At 38.2% G+C, this 17411-nt stretch overlaps 3 protein-coding genes across 3 annotated transcripts; 1 reads left to right on the top strand and 2 right to left on the bottom strand.

The window, feature by feature from the left end:
- Window positions 1–117: 117 nt before the first annotated feature.
- On the bottom strand, window positions 118–2104 carry dnase1l1l (deoxyribonuclease I-like 1-like). Its single transcript, XM_034087737.2, has 8 exons — window positions 1737–2104; window positions 1564–1652; window positions 1374–1460; window positions 1159–1280; window positions 893–1005; window positions 557–714; window positions 375–471; window positions 118–287 (listed from the first exon to the last, which is right to left on the bottom strand). Exons 1-8 carry the CDS (start codon window positions 1875–1877, stop codon window positions 207–209), a joined length of 888 nt encoding a protein of 295 aa, XP_033943628.1. The 5' UTR covers window positions 1878–2104; the 3' UTR covers window positions 118–206.
- A 1537-nt stretch (window positions 2105–3641) lies between these two features.
- On the bottom strand, window positions 3642–11896 carry traf3ip3 (TRAF3 interacting protein 3). Its single transcript, XM_034087117.1, has 14 exons — window positions 11770–11896; window positions 10288–10731; window positions 9886–10024; window positions 9676–9793; window positions 9456–9483; window positions 9316–9345; window positions 7203–7298; window positions 6469–6540; window positions 6112–6252; window positions 5787–5924; window positions 5571–5706; window positions 5336–5481; window positions 4713–4829; window positions 3642–4099 (listed from the first exon to the last, which is right to left on the bottom strand). The coding sequence occupies exons 2-14, from the start codon at window positions 10708–10710 to the stop codon at window positions 3911–3913; spliced, it is 1773 nt and encodes a 590-aa protein (XP_033943008.1). The 5' UTR covers window positions 10711–10731; window positions 11770–11896; the 3' UTR covers window positions 3642–3910.
- A 919-nt stretch (window positions 11897–12815) lies between these two features.
- Window positions 12816–17069, top strand: atp5pb (ATP synthase peripheral stalk-membrane subunit b). Its single transcript, XM_034087118.2, has 7 exons — window positions 12816–12940; window positions 13745–13781; window positions 13907–14049; window positions 14585–14748; window positions 15083–15208; window positions 15756–15935; window positions 16816–17069. Exons 1-7 carry the CDS (start codon window positions 12913–12915, stop codon window positions 16891–16893), a joined length of 756 nt encoding a protein of 251 aa, XP_033943009.1. The 5' UTR covers window positions 12816–12912; the 3' UTR covers window positions 16894–17069.
- Window positions 17070–17411: the final 342 nt, after the last annotated feature.

Raw genomic sequence — 17411 nt, 5'->3', positions numbered from 1 at the left:
ACGTACACAATGTTCATGCTAAAAGAACACACATGTATTTGTGTTTATGCAACTGAGATGAGTGCAGTGCAACTTTCACTAGTTAGTCATTAAAAAAAGAACAATAGCTGTCAGTGATTATTTTGTTAGTAGCTTTTATTTTATTTGACATCTAAAATCAAGTAAAACAGTTCAAATGAAGACATCCGGGTTTGATGATGATTGTCCTACAGCTCGTTGCGGAGGAGGTAGCGGTGGTTGGGCTTCAGGTCAACTTCTACAGGGAAGTGATCGCTCACTTCGAGAGCCTAAAAGAGACATCACGAAGAACAGGATTAATTTACATTTTAAGTATAATACTGAAACAAAGAAAAGTATATTTTTAACATGTTTACCTCCTCCTCTGTGAGATGGAAATTCTCTTTAAAGTTGAACGGCTGAGCGGAGCCTGGCACTATACCGTAAATAATCTCACGTCCATGGACAATGATCCTGTTTGAAAGGGAGAAACGTATTGAAGGCATTACCCTACAGCCAAAAGAGTGATTGTAAAGGACTTCTTCAGTACTTCACTAACCTGTCGTAGGCACAGTGTGTCTTCTCACGGACAGTAGTGTCTTGGTCATCTCCGATTAGCCAGTGAAATTTGGGGTCACTCCTCAAGCGGTTGGCCTTCCAGCCCTTGATGGTGACGTAGCTGCAGGCAGCGTTGAGGTCCCCTAAGATCATCACATTCTGAGTGAAGGAAAGGAAGCAAAAAGGGAAGTTCAAAACGTCAAAGATACTCATAAATCTCATGATATGTGGAAGCGAGAAACCATAGCTTAACCATAAGAGGCCAAGCTTCAGAACACTGACAGAGACATAGATAAAACATGACCAAAATAAGTGGAAAATAATGCTATGGTTTAACCTCAGTCTTCCACTTCTGGTAAATCCCTTTGAAGACAGTGTGCAGTTCATTAATCTCCTTCATGGCATTTTTGGGACAGGTGTGCTGACCAATCAGGACAAAATCCTTCACCACTGCAACACAAGAAAACAATTATAAGTAAAGCATCTTCAAAGAACATGTGATAAATGTATCTATGTGATACTGGCCTCAGATCATACTAAGATACTAAGGTGGCTAATTTCCTGTCATGCGAGTTTTCAAAGATGCCGTTTGTTTTATCTTACATGTTGTTGGGGAGTGAATGCGAACAATGAAAGGCTCTCTGGAGAAAACATCTGTTTCATTGGTCCCGTCTCCTTCTAGTTTAGGATACTGATAGTGCTCTTGGACCGTCAGCACATTGGTCCTGAAGAAGATGAGGGAGGAAAAAAGACAATGTTAAAGATGTCACCCTAAACTGTCCCTCTACATAAGTTGGCGGTGTTAGATTATAGGTTACCTGTAGAGGTAAACATACTGCTCCTTGTAGCTCTTCCTGCCCAGCCTTTCACTTTCCACATAGGAGTATGTGTTAGATTTGTCATATCTGCCGACAACAACATAGAAGAGATGCGTTTAAAGTTGAATGTGTGACAGAGGTCTTACCACATCCTTTGAATGAGCCGGTTTGAAACTGAGAAAGCTTGTACCTGTTAAGATCCTTAACCAAAGCTTTTATTGCTGCTCCTTTGGAGTCTCTGACCTCCTGAATAAGACACAAGTCGCACCGAGAAAGAATCTATGGAGCAAAAGACAAAGAAAATCTTTGAGTTGTTTACTCTTGTGTAGATGTTGTTCTAGCTGTATACACACAGTAAAATACCTTTAGTAGAATCCCCATAACCTTCCTGTTGTTTGCCTTTGATTCACCGAAGCTCTGAACATTGAACGCACAGATTTTCAGGGAAGATGTGGCGTCCAGCACACACAACCCCACGACTAACAGCAGAACCGCAGTCCTCATCTCGCAGAGGCGTATCACTCTGAAAGTCAAAGAGGGTTTGGCAAGATCCTCTTAGTCCTGTTGTGAAATATGTACCAAAAAACCTCTTCTGCTCTTACTTTGCCCCCTCTCACTCTCGGTGTCAGTTCCACCACGAGATTGACCTCAGGCAGGCAGAGATCCATCCCTTCAGTAGGTGGCGGTGTATTTGGGGAACATGCAGGTAAACGGACGGATGTGCTGTGTCAGGGCCTGGTGAGAATGGAGCTTTATCTGGAACTGTTAAAACCACTGAACACAATGAACAGCGCTGTGTTTTGTCTCTGAGTGTGAGTGTTATCAGACAATAGACACTGCCATGGGTCATGTCTGTCAGTTTCATGAACATTTGGGTAGAATTTACAACATATTATTCTGTCATTTTAGCATTGAGAGCTGGTTGTTACCATTACTGACATAAATAACGCTGAGCTCTTAACTGTGAAGGGGTGCTTCTCCCTCTGACAGTCATTTTTACGTTATGTCTCTTTGATCTGTATTGGGTTTTTTCTGTCATAGGCTACTCAATGACCTAATACAGGATATTACTAGTATCATCATATTAAATGATACCCATTCAATATGATGATACTGGTTCAACTATAGTCAAGTATTGATACAATATATCGTTTTATAATGCAATAAGGTTTGATACATTTGTTTAGTGAAGTACATTTATTAAAATATAGCCTACTGTACTTGAGAACAATGTTGATGAACTTAAGGAAATATTGTACTTTTTATGTATTACCTTTATTTGATAGCTGTAGTTACTTTGCAAGTTGAGGTATGATAATGATGATGATGATGATGATGATGATGATGATGATTAAAAACATGTTTTGTACTGTTGTAGATTGAACTACATAATATATAGTATATATACTGTAGAGTAGTCAAAGTGTGTTTGACCTTAAACAGCCACAACACTAAGTATACATATGTTAATCCATCACGGTGATCACCAAAAATGTCTGCGTTTAAAAAACTAACTCTGACAGGTGCTTACTGTATAATACCTTTTGTTAACCCAAGTATCATTTTTCAAAGCAGAACCTTACTTTACTTTGACTGTAAATTAGTATATCCACAGTGTAATGCAGTATTACTATTTTTAAGATATGACTATGTTCCCCAAACACGACACAAAAGTTAGTTATTGTTTGTACAGTAAGTAAGTGCAGCAACCCTATCCCCTAGAAATACTGTTGTGGGGCTCAGGCATTTAGTTTCACTTGAACACACTTGAGTTTTATTATTAACTATAAACGATATGACGTGACAGCTGGGGTCTTTTTTTGTGTTTCCTTGTTTAAGATTGCACAAGTATACAACCATGAAACTGTAAACATGAGTGTTTTTTTTTTAACAGAATCAGAATACCTTTATTAGTCCCACAGATTAGTTAGTTAAGTTAGTTAGTTAACAGTGTCTTACAAATCTTTTATCAACCCAAAGCACGATGAACTCTAGACTCTAACTAGTGGCACATTTGTACAATATTATAACGTAACGTCTGTAAAACTTGAATTGCTATTTCATTTCCCTTGCTCTCCATTCTTTCTTTAATTGAGAACAGTGGAGAACAGGTTTTTCTTGACTTTATATTTTATTTCATTTTGACATGGCTTTTTCAATATAAAATAGGGTGCTTTTGACAGAACAAGTTTACAGTAGAATATCTCACTATTTTTTTGAGACTATTAACTCACAGTTTCTCAAAATGTTATTAATGTCAGAAATCTATTAAAGTCACAGTGCTTTTTAATTTTTGTAAACATTACAAAAAAATGTCACACTGGAGGTGTTCACATGTATTTGAACTTTCTGCAAACATCCCACATATGGCAACACAAACTGTTCACAGTTCACTGTTCAGAGTTCCAATTCAAACATTTTATCAAATCCAAAAATATTAACTAAATGCATCCTAAATCCCAGACAAAAAAGAAGAAGAAAAAGATCATCGAAAGCAACAAAAAACGACAATAAAATAATGTTGACATCATATGGGTCTAACAGCCTGAGTGTTGAGGAGAGGCCATGTCCATGAGATAGTCTTCGATACGTGTTTCTATGTCTGAGTACAGGTCTTTAACCTGCTCCCTGAAAGGAGGATGCCACAGCCACAACATGGCAACCCCCGCCACAGCCAGGAGAAATAGGAGGAACAAACACACCTTCCAGCAGGAGCCACACCGCGTCTAAACAAAGAGGGAAGAAAAATATAAAGTAATATATAGTTACATCTATACAGTAAGATATATAAGGTAAGATAACTAAGCACAATTTTGATCCCTGGTACTTTACCACATGTATTCAATATCTTTAACTCATTTAAAGATTCAAATTTAGAAAAAAATAATCAATAAATTATGTATTATCATATGTTGAGATAAGACTCTTTTTATCCCTTTGCGGCTACCAAGCAGTATATATGGCCAAATAAGTTCCCCTATTTCGATAATTATATCTCATACAATATATTGATAACAAAAAAATTGTTTAAAAGTGAATACTTTTACTTTTGTACTGTAACATTGATGCTTTTGTTGTCTTACTAATGTAAAGCTTTTGTCAGTTAATGAGAGCATTTGAGTATATCAAGGACTTGTGTTTTATACTCCCTAACCCCCACCCACCCACCCACACACACCCCACACACACCCACACCCACCCCCCCCCCCCCCCCCCCCACACACACACACACACACACACACACACACACACACACACACACACACACACACACACACACACACACACACACACACACACACACACACACACACACACACACACACACACACAGCTCACCGGTCTCCTGCGGTGATGGCTGAGTTGCCGGAGCTCATCCCTGCACTGCGACAGCCGGGCCTGGCTGGACTTACACTCCTGCTCCACGGCATGCAGCTCTGTCTGCAGCTCCTCGCACTGCAGACACACACACACACACACACACACACACACACACACACACACACACACACACACACACACACACACACACACACACACACACACACACACACACACACACACACACACACACACACACACACACACACACACACACACACACACACACACACACACACACACACACACACACACACACACACACACACACACACACACACACACACACACACACACACACAGAGACACACCATATGGCAGTATTGAGAATACATTTGTCTGCAATGACTGAGAATTTTTGACATTCATTTGAAAAAGAACCTTGTCGATACAAGGTGTTTCCTTTGTTTTATATTTCTGAATAATGCCTCTTTAACCATCATGATTATCATGCATCTCTGTACAACTCTGAGATCATGAACATTCTAATTTATGAATATTCGTGTGGCAGATTGAAATAATCAAATTGTGAAACGTGTACAGTAAATGCGCTACAGTACACTTTGATATCTCGACTCTACCTCTCTCTCCTTGAGTTGGAGTTTCTCCTGAGTGTGACGGAGCTCTTTCTCCACCTCAGAGTCCCTCCTCTCCGCCTGTCGTGTCTCTGCTTCCTCTGACATCACACGCTCCTGCATCATCAAGTCCTGGCTCTTATTGCTGACATCTAGGGAATAGAAAGCAGTTTAAATTACTGATGTGTGTTGCACGTATTATAAAAATAGCCCTCAGTATAAAATAATATGACTGTCTTGCCTCTGAGGTCCTGAATTTCCTCTCTTAAGGTCTGGTTGTCCTCTTCCAGCAGGGAAGCGTTGTACCGTAGGTCCTTATTCTCCTGTCTCAATGACACCACCTCCTGCCTCAGCCCGGACTCTCTGCCTCTAGACAGCTGAACAGTACACACAGAGGCTTTATAATACAGCACACAGTCAAACCTCTTTCCTTCCACCTGCTCTTGGACTACCGTACCTCCGCTTGGCTGTGCAGCTGTTGCAGTTGATCATCACTGAGGTGTTGGTTCTCCTGGCGCTGTACAGAGTTCAGCTTCAGCTCCTCATAAAGGCTCTGCCACCTCAGTGACTCTGCGTTTACTTTTATGAGTGCTTCCTAGTGGCACAAAAACAAGGTATCTCAGAGATTCATGTATAAAATCTTACTTTTTGACATGTCAAAAGCAACATCTACAACCTGAAAACATAATTGAGTCAGTGACATGAATGTGTCTTTCAGCATAGTGAAAAGGAAACATTCTGGTTGTTTATGTTTTGAGTTAAAAGCTAGATGTGTTTATGACCTGCAGTGTCTCAGCCTTGCAAAGCGCCTCAGTTTTCTCCTGTGTGACCTTCTGCAGTGTGACCAGGGCCCTCTCCTCATACACCATTTTCTGCTTCTCCATCTGTATCACCAGTCTCTTCACTCCATCCTTGGGGAACTTCTAAAAGGACACAACACTGCTGAGGTACACCTACAAATGCTTACAGTGTTAAACAAATCGATATAGTAGTATCATCACTGCATGACTCAGTACAAGTGTCGAGAAGGTTGGCTTCTTTAGGAAGGACAACATGTTGGGATTGTTGCAAAGAAATCATACAAAAACAGAAAAGAAACACTAAATGGTTTGTTCTTCACCAGCAGCTGCAGTTCTTACCTGCAGGCTGACTTGCAGCTGCGCCTCCAGAGCCTTGATCTTGTTTCTCAGCAGGTCTTCAGAGCAGCGAGCCTGTGTGGGTTAGAAAGGAAATGAGTGGCTGTCACGCTGTAGCCTGCAGATGGAAAATGAATGGTTGGTCTACCAGACTCTGTGACAGTTTGACTCTTCACTGTCTGCGCTCACAGGTGCACAAAGGGAACTTGCATCATCAGTGAGCCTCAAAACAGATCCCAATGTCTGCATGTGCTGCGACAATACACTGTACTGAGTGTGGAAACATTACGTATAAGTTCCCTTAGAATAACACCTGAGTGAGAATTAAAAGGCACTCATTGTTTTAAAGTAAATCAACTTCTAGATCCACAGCTCTCAAAACTCAAATACAAATTAACAAAAAAAGGGAACACAAAGCTCACCCTTTCATTTATTAAAGCAAAGAAAAACTAATGAGGATGCATAGCACCTATAAAATATAGCAACTGAATGTCACACCCTTCCTGTATAAGAACGACAGCTTGCAGTATGCAATATAGGCTTTAGAGCGGAAGCAGGAAGCTCTTAACCACAGACTGCACAGGCCTTCCTGAGGTAGCATTCACCAAATGAGTTTTTCAGTGTTATTACCAGAGAACTTAGACAACATTTCCTCTTAAAACTAAAGATTTGTGTTTAGTATTTTTAATCTGTTACTGCGAAACACTGAGGGTTTTCGTGATGATGGAGAATCTTACCGTCCATATTTTGCTGGAGGAGTTCACAAGGTTTGATGTGCTCTCCTGGAGGGCTGCTAGCTTCTTCCTCACAGCCTCCTCTCTCCACAGGGCCTCCTGGCACACAAACACACAGCAGAAGAGAGAGAGAGCTTCAACAACATGCAAATCAAGTCAGCATCGTATGCCCACAACTTCAAATATCATCTCATATTCTTCATAACAATAAAACTGCAAGATTTCTTATTTTTGTCACAAACATTTAGGCAATTAACTCATAGGCTATCTGGATATAAACAAACTACAGCAGCAAAGTATGACTGTTGCTTACAATCCTGTTCGATATGTATATCTCAATACTGCTTCTACTGCTTTTAACAATTGTGTGTCCTTTTCCAATCTAATAGATTAACTTCATGCCCTGTTTTTGTATTGCTTTGATTTATTTTACGAAGCTTTTAGTAGGCTTTCACCCTGGTTAGAGAATAATCTACTGTAAAAAAAAAAATTCCTCATGGCTTATTCTAGTTAAAAATATATTTATAATATTTATGAACCTAACTTGTCGCTTATTGCAAATAATCCAAAAATACAGACAAGCCATTAAGTCAATTGCCACTAATTGCTCACAGGCCATACTCTAGCTTCATATTATTTTAAAAGCAAAACTATCCAACTTGCAAGAGTGATAAAACTGTGATGATGATAAATGGTTAAATGAAAACCAACAGTGGCTCAAATTGATAAAAGTCAAACTTATTTGAGTAATGTCAGTTAAGGCGAGACATCCCAGGTGAATAGGGTAATTTTATTAACTTAAAGGTATCAGCTAGAAATGTATCCAGTTAATTACTTACAATAAGGCAATTGTTTTTTGTATTACAAGTTTTCTGAAATAGCATGTTTAAATATGCAAATGATCCATTATCTCATTAAATGTTAACACATTTCAGGAATCGAAATCTGAACTTTGGATAAAGCCAGGTTCAAAATTCTTGTTTCATTTTGTAGGCATATTAGTATCTAAGACTTTTACTGAATGGATATTGGATATCTCTTTTTATCACTCCATAAATCAGAAAATACTATCAACAGCCCTAAAATATCAATTTTCGCCATGTTTTTAGGTATACAATGTTGTATAATTCAGGCTATGAATGATATATGAACAAACTCTTCTGTAAAAGCCTTCATAATATTGATAGGAATATAACTGGAAGTGTTGGTGTATGTACGTGCTACTGAAGTTGAAATTTCGAACTCAGAGTTGGAAAAAAACTCGTTTTGAGAAAACGACCTTTAAAGATTGCAGTGAGGCGCTAGCTAAACCCTCCTGTTCTTTGGATGATAGTTTGCGCATCGACGCACTCCGTGAAGGTATTTCATGTTCGGGGTCATTTGTTTTTTGTATAATCTTGCTTCGTGCAAGTGACAATTGTTGTCGTCTTCTCTGTGAACGTTTTTTTCACCGTTCCTTTGCCATTTTGAGATTTCAATTTCTAGCGGAAAGCTAACCAGGAAGTGTTTTAGCACACCACGTGACGCATCTGAACGAATCACGTTGTCAGAAATTGACACCAGCCAATGAGATTTCGTTTCTTGTTTTAAGACTTGGTTTCTTGCTGATACAAAGGAAATGACCATATTTTGATTTGATGAGATTGTGCAGGAGAGAAGGAGCTTTCCAACGATATCTCTGTTGACATGGTGCACACAGCTGTCGCGGTACTTTATGTTACGTTAGAATGCTAACTTTTGGTAAATTTAGGAGAAATCTACAGACGCAAATAGACAAACTATAGTAAAATAAACACTTAAATGTGTATTTTGTACGTTTTCCTTCCAAAAGCCTGAAAGAAAACATGTTATAGAATCAAAACAGCACAAAATCTCAAAATTGACCAGTACTTGAAAAATTATGTTTTTGCCTGCTGTGTCTCGCCAAAATGTAGCTCACTTTGCTAACGTTAGCCACCAAAAGCTAGAGGTCATTCCAGACAAAGTGCCTCTGTATCAATAAGATCCCCAATTTTTAAGCTTATGAGTTCAATGTTTTATTTACAAGAGGAAAATGTGTTAATTTCTCTAAGGGTAGCACAGTCCTGCTTTAACTAAACACATCAGCAGAACTTACCTGCAAGTAGTCAGTCAACCTCTGAAGATCCTATAATGTGAGAGATAAGAGACATCAAAGACATTTCTTTAAATCTGATTTTTCTAATATGAAAATAAGATATAAAACCCAGGTTATTTTAGCAGCAGTTTGAAACTTACTGACTCCTTCACAGTGACAAAACCAGACCTGAAAGAAAGAAAATATACTATTAAGATAAAAAACATTTATTTGTGCACTTTTTTGTAAGCTGGCAGTTTATCACTATTAATTAATTATTCACATCGGTTTTATATCAAATATAAAACTATATGTGAGGGGGGGAAAAAAGTTGATCACTATTGCTTTGTATATGACATTTGAGATTTAAGATAAACTCACAAAGTCTGCACACTGGACTCGTGCATTATCTTCTTTTGCAGAATATTTTCAGTTTTGATGATGAATTTTTTGTGGATCTTTTCTGTTTGGATGAATGTTTTGATGTTTGTATTTTGACCTTTAAGAAAAAGTTAGGACACAGCCTTGTTAGTATGGAAGATAATTTGCATTTTTGGTCAACAATGTTATGTAAGTAGGCAAGACTTTAACCATTTATAGTCTCTCTTGTATCTGTGCCTTTCTTCCTGCTCTGGGTTGTTTCCTTTATCTCTGGTGGAGAGGTAGATGCTGGACTTCTAGCGCTGCCTTTCTCCTGGCTTAGTGTTACCTGTTCTGACCATAATGCAGCCTGAGGGGAGAGGGAGAAGAGGCAGGTGTACAAAAGTTAAATAATGGAGCGTTATTCAAAAGTACAAAGTTCTTTACAGAGGAAAAAATAAATAAATTGACAACATTAATAATAAAATCCAATAAGGGCAAAATAAAAATAAATGAATAAAAGTAACAGTCATCTCAGATAAAATAAGAATCTGCTTTCTGATAACTTTAAAGAAGAAGATCAATCATTCTTCTTCTAAGATAACCATCTTAATAACATTGAATGATATTTACCCAGTTGCTGGTGCTTGGGCCATCAGATATTTTGCTGTTGGGTGTTAAAATAATCTTTGGAAGCCTTCCATTTGCTGTGGGAGTATTTTGGATGTTTGTATGCAATGTCTCTGACTTGCTGAATGAACTGTAATGTTTCAATGAAAACGTGTTTGGTGAAAGTTTCCTCCTGGAAGAATAGTTGGAAATATTTTCACCACACGGCTCTGGGCTCACTGATCTCCTCCTGAGGAATTCAAGATGCCTCTTTTCCTTCAGTTCATTTTTGATCAGTCTGGTGTTCAGCTCTCTTGTTGGGCTGCGACATGAAGTCACGTTGTTACGTCCTCGCAGGTATTCACGTTTCTCTGCTCTGAGGTCCACTTTCTGGTCAAAGGGTTTCTCTGGGGAGAGCTGTGATCCTCTGACAGGCAGGGCGTCCATGGCTGTCCTCTGGCTGTTCAACTGCAACAATGTATCAGGAAATTAATGTAACTGTTGAATATGATTAAATATACAGTAGGGCACACCATCTATAGCGGACTGGTATGATAGTCTCAATGAAATATTTCTAATAGAAACAATCACAAGCAGAACATACTTGTATCCCCAAATTGTGTTTTTTTTCCCTCAATGAAAAACAAATTATATTATATTAATTAATACATTTACATTCTAAAAAGTAAAAAGGATAAATCATGAAATCTATATAACTAATTATGACGTTGTTAACTGCTGCTGAAATGTGATTCCAACATTAAGGAAAACATGTAAAAAAAGCAATATCTAATATATGTTATGCTGATTAAGAATGATTCAATTCGCTGTGTGTATGCAATCATATAACTAAGATATACAAGTTTTCAGTATTTTAGGTGCAAAATAATAGCTCAGATAGTGAGATACCTTACAATATATATATATATATATATATATATATATATATATATATATATATATGTAGAAATTTATGTAACAGAACAGTTTTCTTCTTTTTCCATATACATAGAAAACACTGTATAAAATATACCCTAGAAGTTCTTTGGTATAAATGTTTGTATTCCTAAACACCTCTTGTGAGAACTTGCAGCTAACATAAATCATGTTTCTCTATTAGCTATAATGAAATAACTCTGTAAATAACTGTTGCTAATTTAGAATAAGCACATTGGTGAATGGGCTCCAAAGTTATAGGAGTAGTATGCTTCAAATTAAACAAACAGTTTCTTTTAAATGTAGGATGCCCTGTGCTGCAAATGAATCAATTATCTTTATGAACCATTGAGGTAAGTTGTAAAAGAAGCAGTATGAATAATAACTTGCAAGGTAATAATTAATAAAGGTAATGTTGCAGTGGTTGCATTGTGTTTGCATTTTGTCAGAAAGCTCTTTTATCGCTGAGTATCAGAGTTCACAAAGACAGACAAGGCCCTGTTAAGGGAAAATGTTCAAGATCATGCAAACACAAAATGTTGCTTGAAAAGCAGAAATCATAGATCTTACCTAAAACGCCATGTCATTCAGTGGAGAAAAGTCTTCATGAAGTGAATATGAAGTCCATTTTCTCACTCTTCTGAAATAGTGTCGGTGTTTTGTCTGTTTCACATGTAGCTGTTTCTGTTGAACATAATTTTACAGGAAGTGAAGAGAACCATAGCGTCATATGTTCCTCTATCTCACCAGCCAAACTGATGCCATACACTGGTGGGCCCCAAGATTACACACACACAGACAATTCCCCCTGCAAACAGGCGGGATAAAACACACCACAGTGGAGAGAGCTCTAAAAATAACAACAGTTTTTCATTAATAAGTGGGTTAAACAGAAGCGTATAACTTGAATATTACCATTCACAGTTATGTTGTGTTATGTTATGTTACATTTGTAAATTGGAAAAAACCCAATATATTTGAATCTGGGCATTTTATTTTGTTTTTTAATGATTTGTATTTGCTTATTCATTCTTTATTTCTGACCCAATTGATCAAAGTGTGAAGCAAAAGGGTTCCCTCAGATTATAGATATTTTTGTGTTGTATTATGTTATGATGTATAATTGTCAAACAGGCAGTTGTCTTCAGTAAATCCTGTGGCTGTGGTGGTTCACTCTACTGAAGGTGACCCCCAAGAACCCAGTGGCCACAGTCAGATTTAAATGGTGAAAACAACACCAGTGCCTCTGTTGTAGCTGGTTAAATGGGGCAAATAAGTAAACTTCAATCTAAAACTGTACAGTAGATGAGAGCAGACTCATCTGTAGTTGTGTATGGGTTGTTTGCATTAAACCAATTTACTTTATTTTTAAGGTCATGATTATCTTCAATTTTATTTTACCAAATGCAACGGCTCTTAGCAAAGAGTAGAGCTATCAACTAAAATAAATGATCTACATTGATACCATAATCTCTATTAATCCAATCCAAAAAGTGAGGACAGTGACAAATGGTATCTGTGCGTACAGCTCCATCTAGTGGTCACTTCCTTTAACAACCCTAAAAATAGAAGCTCTACTCCACTCTCGCGATACTTCAGGAGGATATGTCGTGTGTCCGCCATCCTTGTGGCTCTTTGCAGAAGGGCACGAAGAGGCCGAAACAAACAGAGTGCCCAGTGTAGCAGGAATACTTGGCTCTTCTCCCTTCAATCATGCTGTCCAGAGTCATTGCTGTGTCAGGTATGCATTATTAGATTAATCTAGTAAATTATTGTTGTATGAAACTCTCATGCATAACCAGTGTCAGGTCGGAGAAACAACAGTTTAAAGTGAATGTGAAGCTGAAGGGTAAAGTGAAGGCCGCACATTGAATGGGAGACATGCTAATGCTACCTTTAAGTGGCTTAGGTAACTACAAGCAAGGTACAACTGTAGCTATTGCTTGTATTTGTATTGGCAATAACGCAATTGACTGTTTAATGTATTGTATTTATATCAGACACCACTAACAGTTGATTACAGCTGTGTTGAATGATCTAAAGCTAACTATAGCAAACCGAAGCTAGTTGGCTAGCTTGAGCTCTGCACGCATGTAAATGTCAGCTTTTGACAGCTAGCGTTGGTCGGTATTGTGACTTTACGTTTTTAATAAAGGACAAACACCACTTGCACAATGCAAATCCACAAGAAGTGTTTATTTTTATCTTAATTCTTTCACAAGTTATTCATTTGAGGACAACCTATTTGCTACCTGACATTTGTATTGTTGATATCATCAGGTGATATTAAAATGGCTTCATACAATTATAGGATTTCTTGACTATATTGAACATCTATACATTTCCAGTTTATGTATTACATCTGGAAAATACAACAGTCCTGGAACTATTACAACCTTCATGAAGGTTACAATGTTCAGCTGTTGTAGAAACAATTTCAGAATGGTGTTGAATTCTTAAGTATAAAATAAATGCACTAAATGTGAATGAAAACAAGCAATATTTGCAGCCCTGAATTTACATTATTGTTTTTTCTTGATTGCAGCCAGTGGCCTGAAAAGCACTGCCCCCCTTGGAGCTGGGTAAGTGTGTTTTTTAAAAATATATTTGTATTTAAAGTATTTGTTGCCAACAGGATAGATTTAAGGAATAACAAATATGAATCTTTTATCTTATTAAAAGTGATGTATGATTTTCTTTTGCACAGTCTGGTCCAGGCCTCTCGCTCCCTGCACACATCATCCCCGAGTCTGGCTCCAGTGCCCCCCCTGCCAGAGGGAGGCAAGGTCCGTCATGGCATCGTACCAGAGGAGTTCTTCCAGCTCCTGTACCCCAAGACTGGAGCTACAGGTCGGTAGACGCAACACTCACCTTTTGGTTATTTAATTTCTCTTAGGAAAAATCAGTGCTGGAATGAAACACTGAGTATTTGAATACCGCTGTATAGCTTCACTTAAATCAAAGAATGAACAGCAATTGTAACCTTAATAGCTACCAACAAATATTACATATGTATTCTCATTAGGTCAAAACCCAACACACATCAAAGAGTTTCGATGTCAGTATTAAAAACATCATCCATGCAATAAAAAGTGTCATTTCCAAATGTTCAATAACTCATTGTGGTGGGAAAGATTTAAACAAATATTCTGAAATTGAATTAATAAAATGCAGCTTCAAACAAAAGTCTTAAGTCCTGTTTAGAATGGACAGAGTTTAAGCAGAGATTTATTTTCCTTTGAGTTGTTCAGCTATGTATTGCATACCAACTGAATGCTGCTTGTAGGTTTCCGTGGCTTCTCACTGATTCTGATCAAAATGAAGATGCTACATGAACATTAATTCATTGACTGATCAAATTCTCCATGCTGATCTTTCTCACTAGGACCCTACATGCTGGGTACTGGCCTCAGCGTCTGGCTGCTCTCAAAGGAGCTCTACGTCATCAACCATGAGACCGTTGCAGCCCTAACCGTCGGCACTGTCTTCATCTTAGCTGTCAAGAAATTTGGGCCAAGCTTTGCATCTGCTATGGACAAAATGGAAGAGGTAAGCTGGCAACCACTTGGTTGGCAACCGTTTTTCTCTTTTTTTCTGACCAATTATTGGCTACATTTTAAAGGCAAAATAACAAGGATCCTTCTCGTTTTGGAAAGAGCTTAGTCAACTTGGCGTTTTACCTTCATGTATATTTGCATTTCTTTCCCATGTTCTGTTCCGAACACAGCCAAATTGCAAACCTAACCCTACTCATTCTGCCTTTTTCCAGATTTCTGATCTTCTTTTTTTTGCATAGAAATGTTTTTATGCTATTTGTCTTTTTTAATTTGTGTACAGCCTTTTCAAGCACTGATATAATGCTGTGTGTGTTGTGTTTTTGCAGGAAAAAACAGCCTGGATTGAAGACGTGAAGGACCAAGCCATGGCGTGCTACGCTGATGCTATCGAGGAGGAGAAGAAGGAACAGTGGCGAGTTGAGGGAAGATCCATGCTCTTCGACGCTAAGAGGGTAACCAGCTTTGAGCTGTCCATTTCTATTTTCCCATATCTTCATAATGTTCTGTTTCATATTCACACGGCACTCATTACACAATAAACATGCATTATTCTAAACTTTACAGCAGGAACCCACACACATTTTGATACTTAGATTCCTATATATCTGACCAAAGATGACTATTCTTCTACTCTCATTTAACTGTTGCTCAGGTAAATGTTCCTCCCGTTGCACTTTCGATGGTCAGTCTGGTAGAACCATTGAACCATTGAACAGCGTTGTTCTCAGTTTACAAAACCAAACTTCTTTTAGAAAGCCCTTCATACAAATATATTTTTCTTTGGTAAACCTTTTACAAACTAGCTCACGTTAGTTCATATGTGCTGTAAAGCCAATACATCAGAGTAAATGTTTAGATGTAAAGAGCAAGGAAGGAGTTTAACCTGCTTTAAATGAATATGGAAGATGCATTAAATGCCAACATTAGCAACCCAAATGTAGACCAGGTGTATTTCGTCAGTGAGCTTTCTTTGACTGTATGGACTGCTCTTCCCCCCAGAACAACGTGTCCATGCTGTTGGAAACTAACTACAGAGAGAGGCTAAACCATGCGAACCACGAGGTGAAGAGACGCCTGGACTACCAGCTGGCCCTGCAGCACCTCAAGGTCCGAATGGAGAAGGAGCACATGGTCAACTGGGTGGAGAAGAACGTCGTCGGCAGCATCACTGCCCAGCAGGTCGGTGTCAAACTGTCGAAGCCTCCAGCAAGAGGAGGATGATGATGAAAATGTTTTGCTTTTCACAAATATTTTTTTAAGTCACCATTGCATTTGTTTTCGGGGAGATTTAAGTTTTCAGTTTTCATTTTTCACTATCTTTCTACCTTTTTGAGGATCAAACATCTAGTGTCAGGACGGTATCTCTAGTCTCTTACTGTCTCGGCCCAGCTGTAAAACATGATAAGAGAAGCCCCCTCTCTCCAAGAGAATGTTATTATTATTATTATTAGTCAAATACTCACACTTTTCTGTGAGGCTCTTGGAAGCAGCCATAGTTATTTTTCTGGGAAGTTAGCACGTTTTGGCTCCCTAACGTCGGTGACATGGAGATTCTTGGCTGACAGATGAGTTCACTTCCTGTCCATCTGGAGATACTTTGGACTTGATTTCACTCGTCATCAATTATTTCCTTCCGTCAGAAAAAAAAAACATGTTACCCAAGCATCTTTAGAATTAACTGGACTAACGATACACTTTAGGTGTCACTAAAGTCTAAAATACAAATAATAAACAGACTTAATTACACTCCCCAGCCTTTCCAATTAGGATACAAACCATATTGCAACACGCTCTCATGTAATCTCTTTTGCATCTGGACTTAATCAGACCATTCAAACGGAATGCCTTTTTTCTATATATAAAATAAGGACCTTCTTTATTCTTCATTTTACAAAAGACAAATGATTTTAGTTTGGACTTCTATTATTACTAATAGAAAAACGGAGCCGCCCTTATTTATTGTTTATTGATTTACTTCTAAAATAAGAGATTTCTTAAATGTTTTATGAAGTTTACAAGTTGACATTCAATGGTTTGCATTTGTGTGTTTGTGTTTTAGGAGCAGGAGAGTATCGCCAAGTGCATCTCAGACCTGAATGTCTTGGCCAAGAACATCCAGGCCAAAGCTACAGCATAAACGGTCGATCCTCAGAAGATTTCTCTCATCCCCAACCCGCGGTCCCATGACGAGACCCCACTTTTCTTTACAGAATAAACGTTATCCTCTCTAAATATTGTCTCTGTCAATATGTTTTGGGTGTGTACAGTATGTTCACGTCATCTGATAGTAAAATAAATAATTCTCTTATTCAACTTGAAGTGGCTGGTTTTTTTTTCCCACTTAAAGCAATGTCTTTTCTTTCTATAAACACTGAGTTTAACCTTTGCATGTATTTGTCAGTGTTGTTGGGTGTGAATGTGGAACATACTTACGTCACCACTTTTATAGCCATAATAGATTACGCTCGAGCTAGGTTATTGTATAAGAGTGTTTTCTGGATCACTGAGGCCCTTTGATTGCTCTGTATGTGATACTGAGAAGCATTTTCAGACCTTTGGACTCATGAGCCACAGACACGCTCCCTTTCACCATACCTCTCATACAAATCCTTAAAATGACAAATCCTGCCAAGCCTCAGGATCTGTCACTCCTGT

Source organism: Pseudochaenichthys georgianus, chromosome 7 (genome assembly GCF_902827115.2).
Source record: "Pseudochaenichthys georgianus chromosome 7, fPseGeo1.2, whole genome shotgun sequence".
In the NCBI taxonomy this organism is placed as follows: Eukaryota; Metazoa; Chordata; class Actinopteri; order Perciformes; family Channichthyidae; genus Pseudochaenichthys; species Pseudochaenichthys georgianus.
This window is presented reverse-complemented; position numbering and strand designations above follow the sequence as displayed.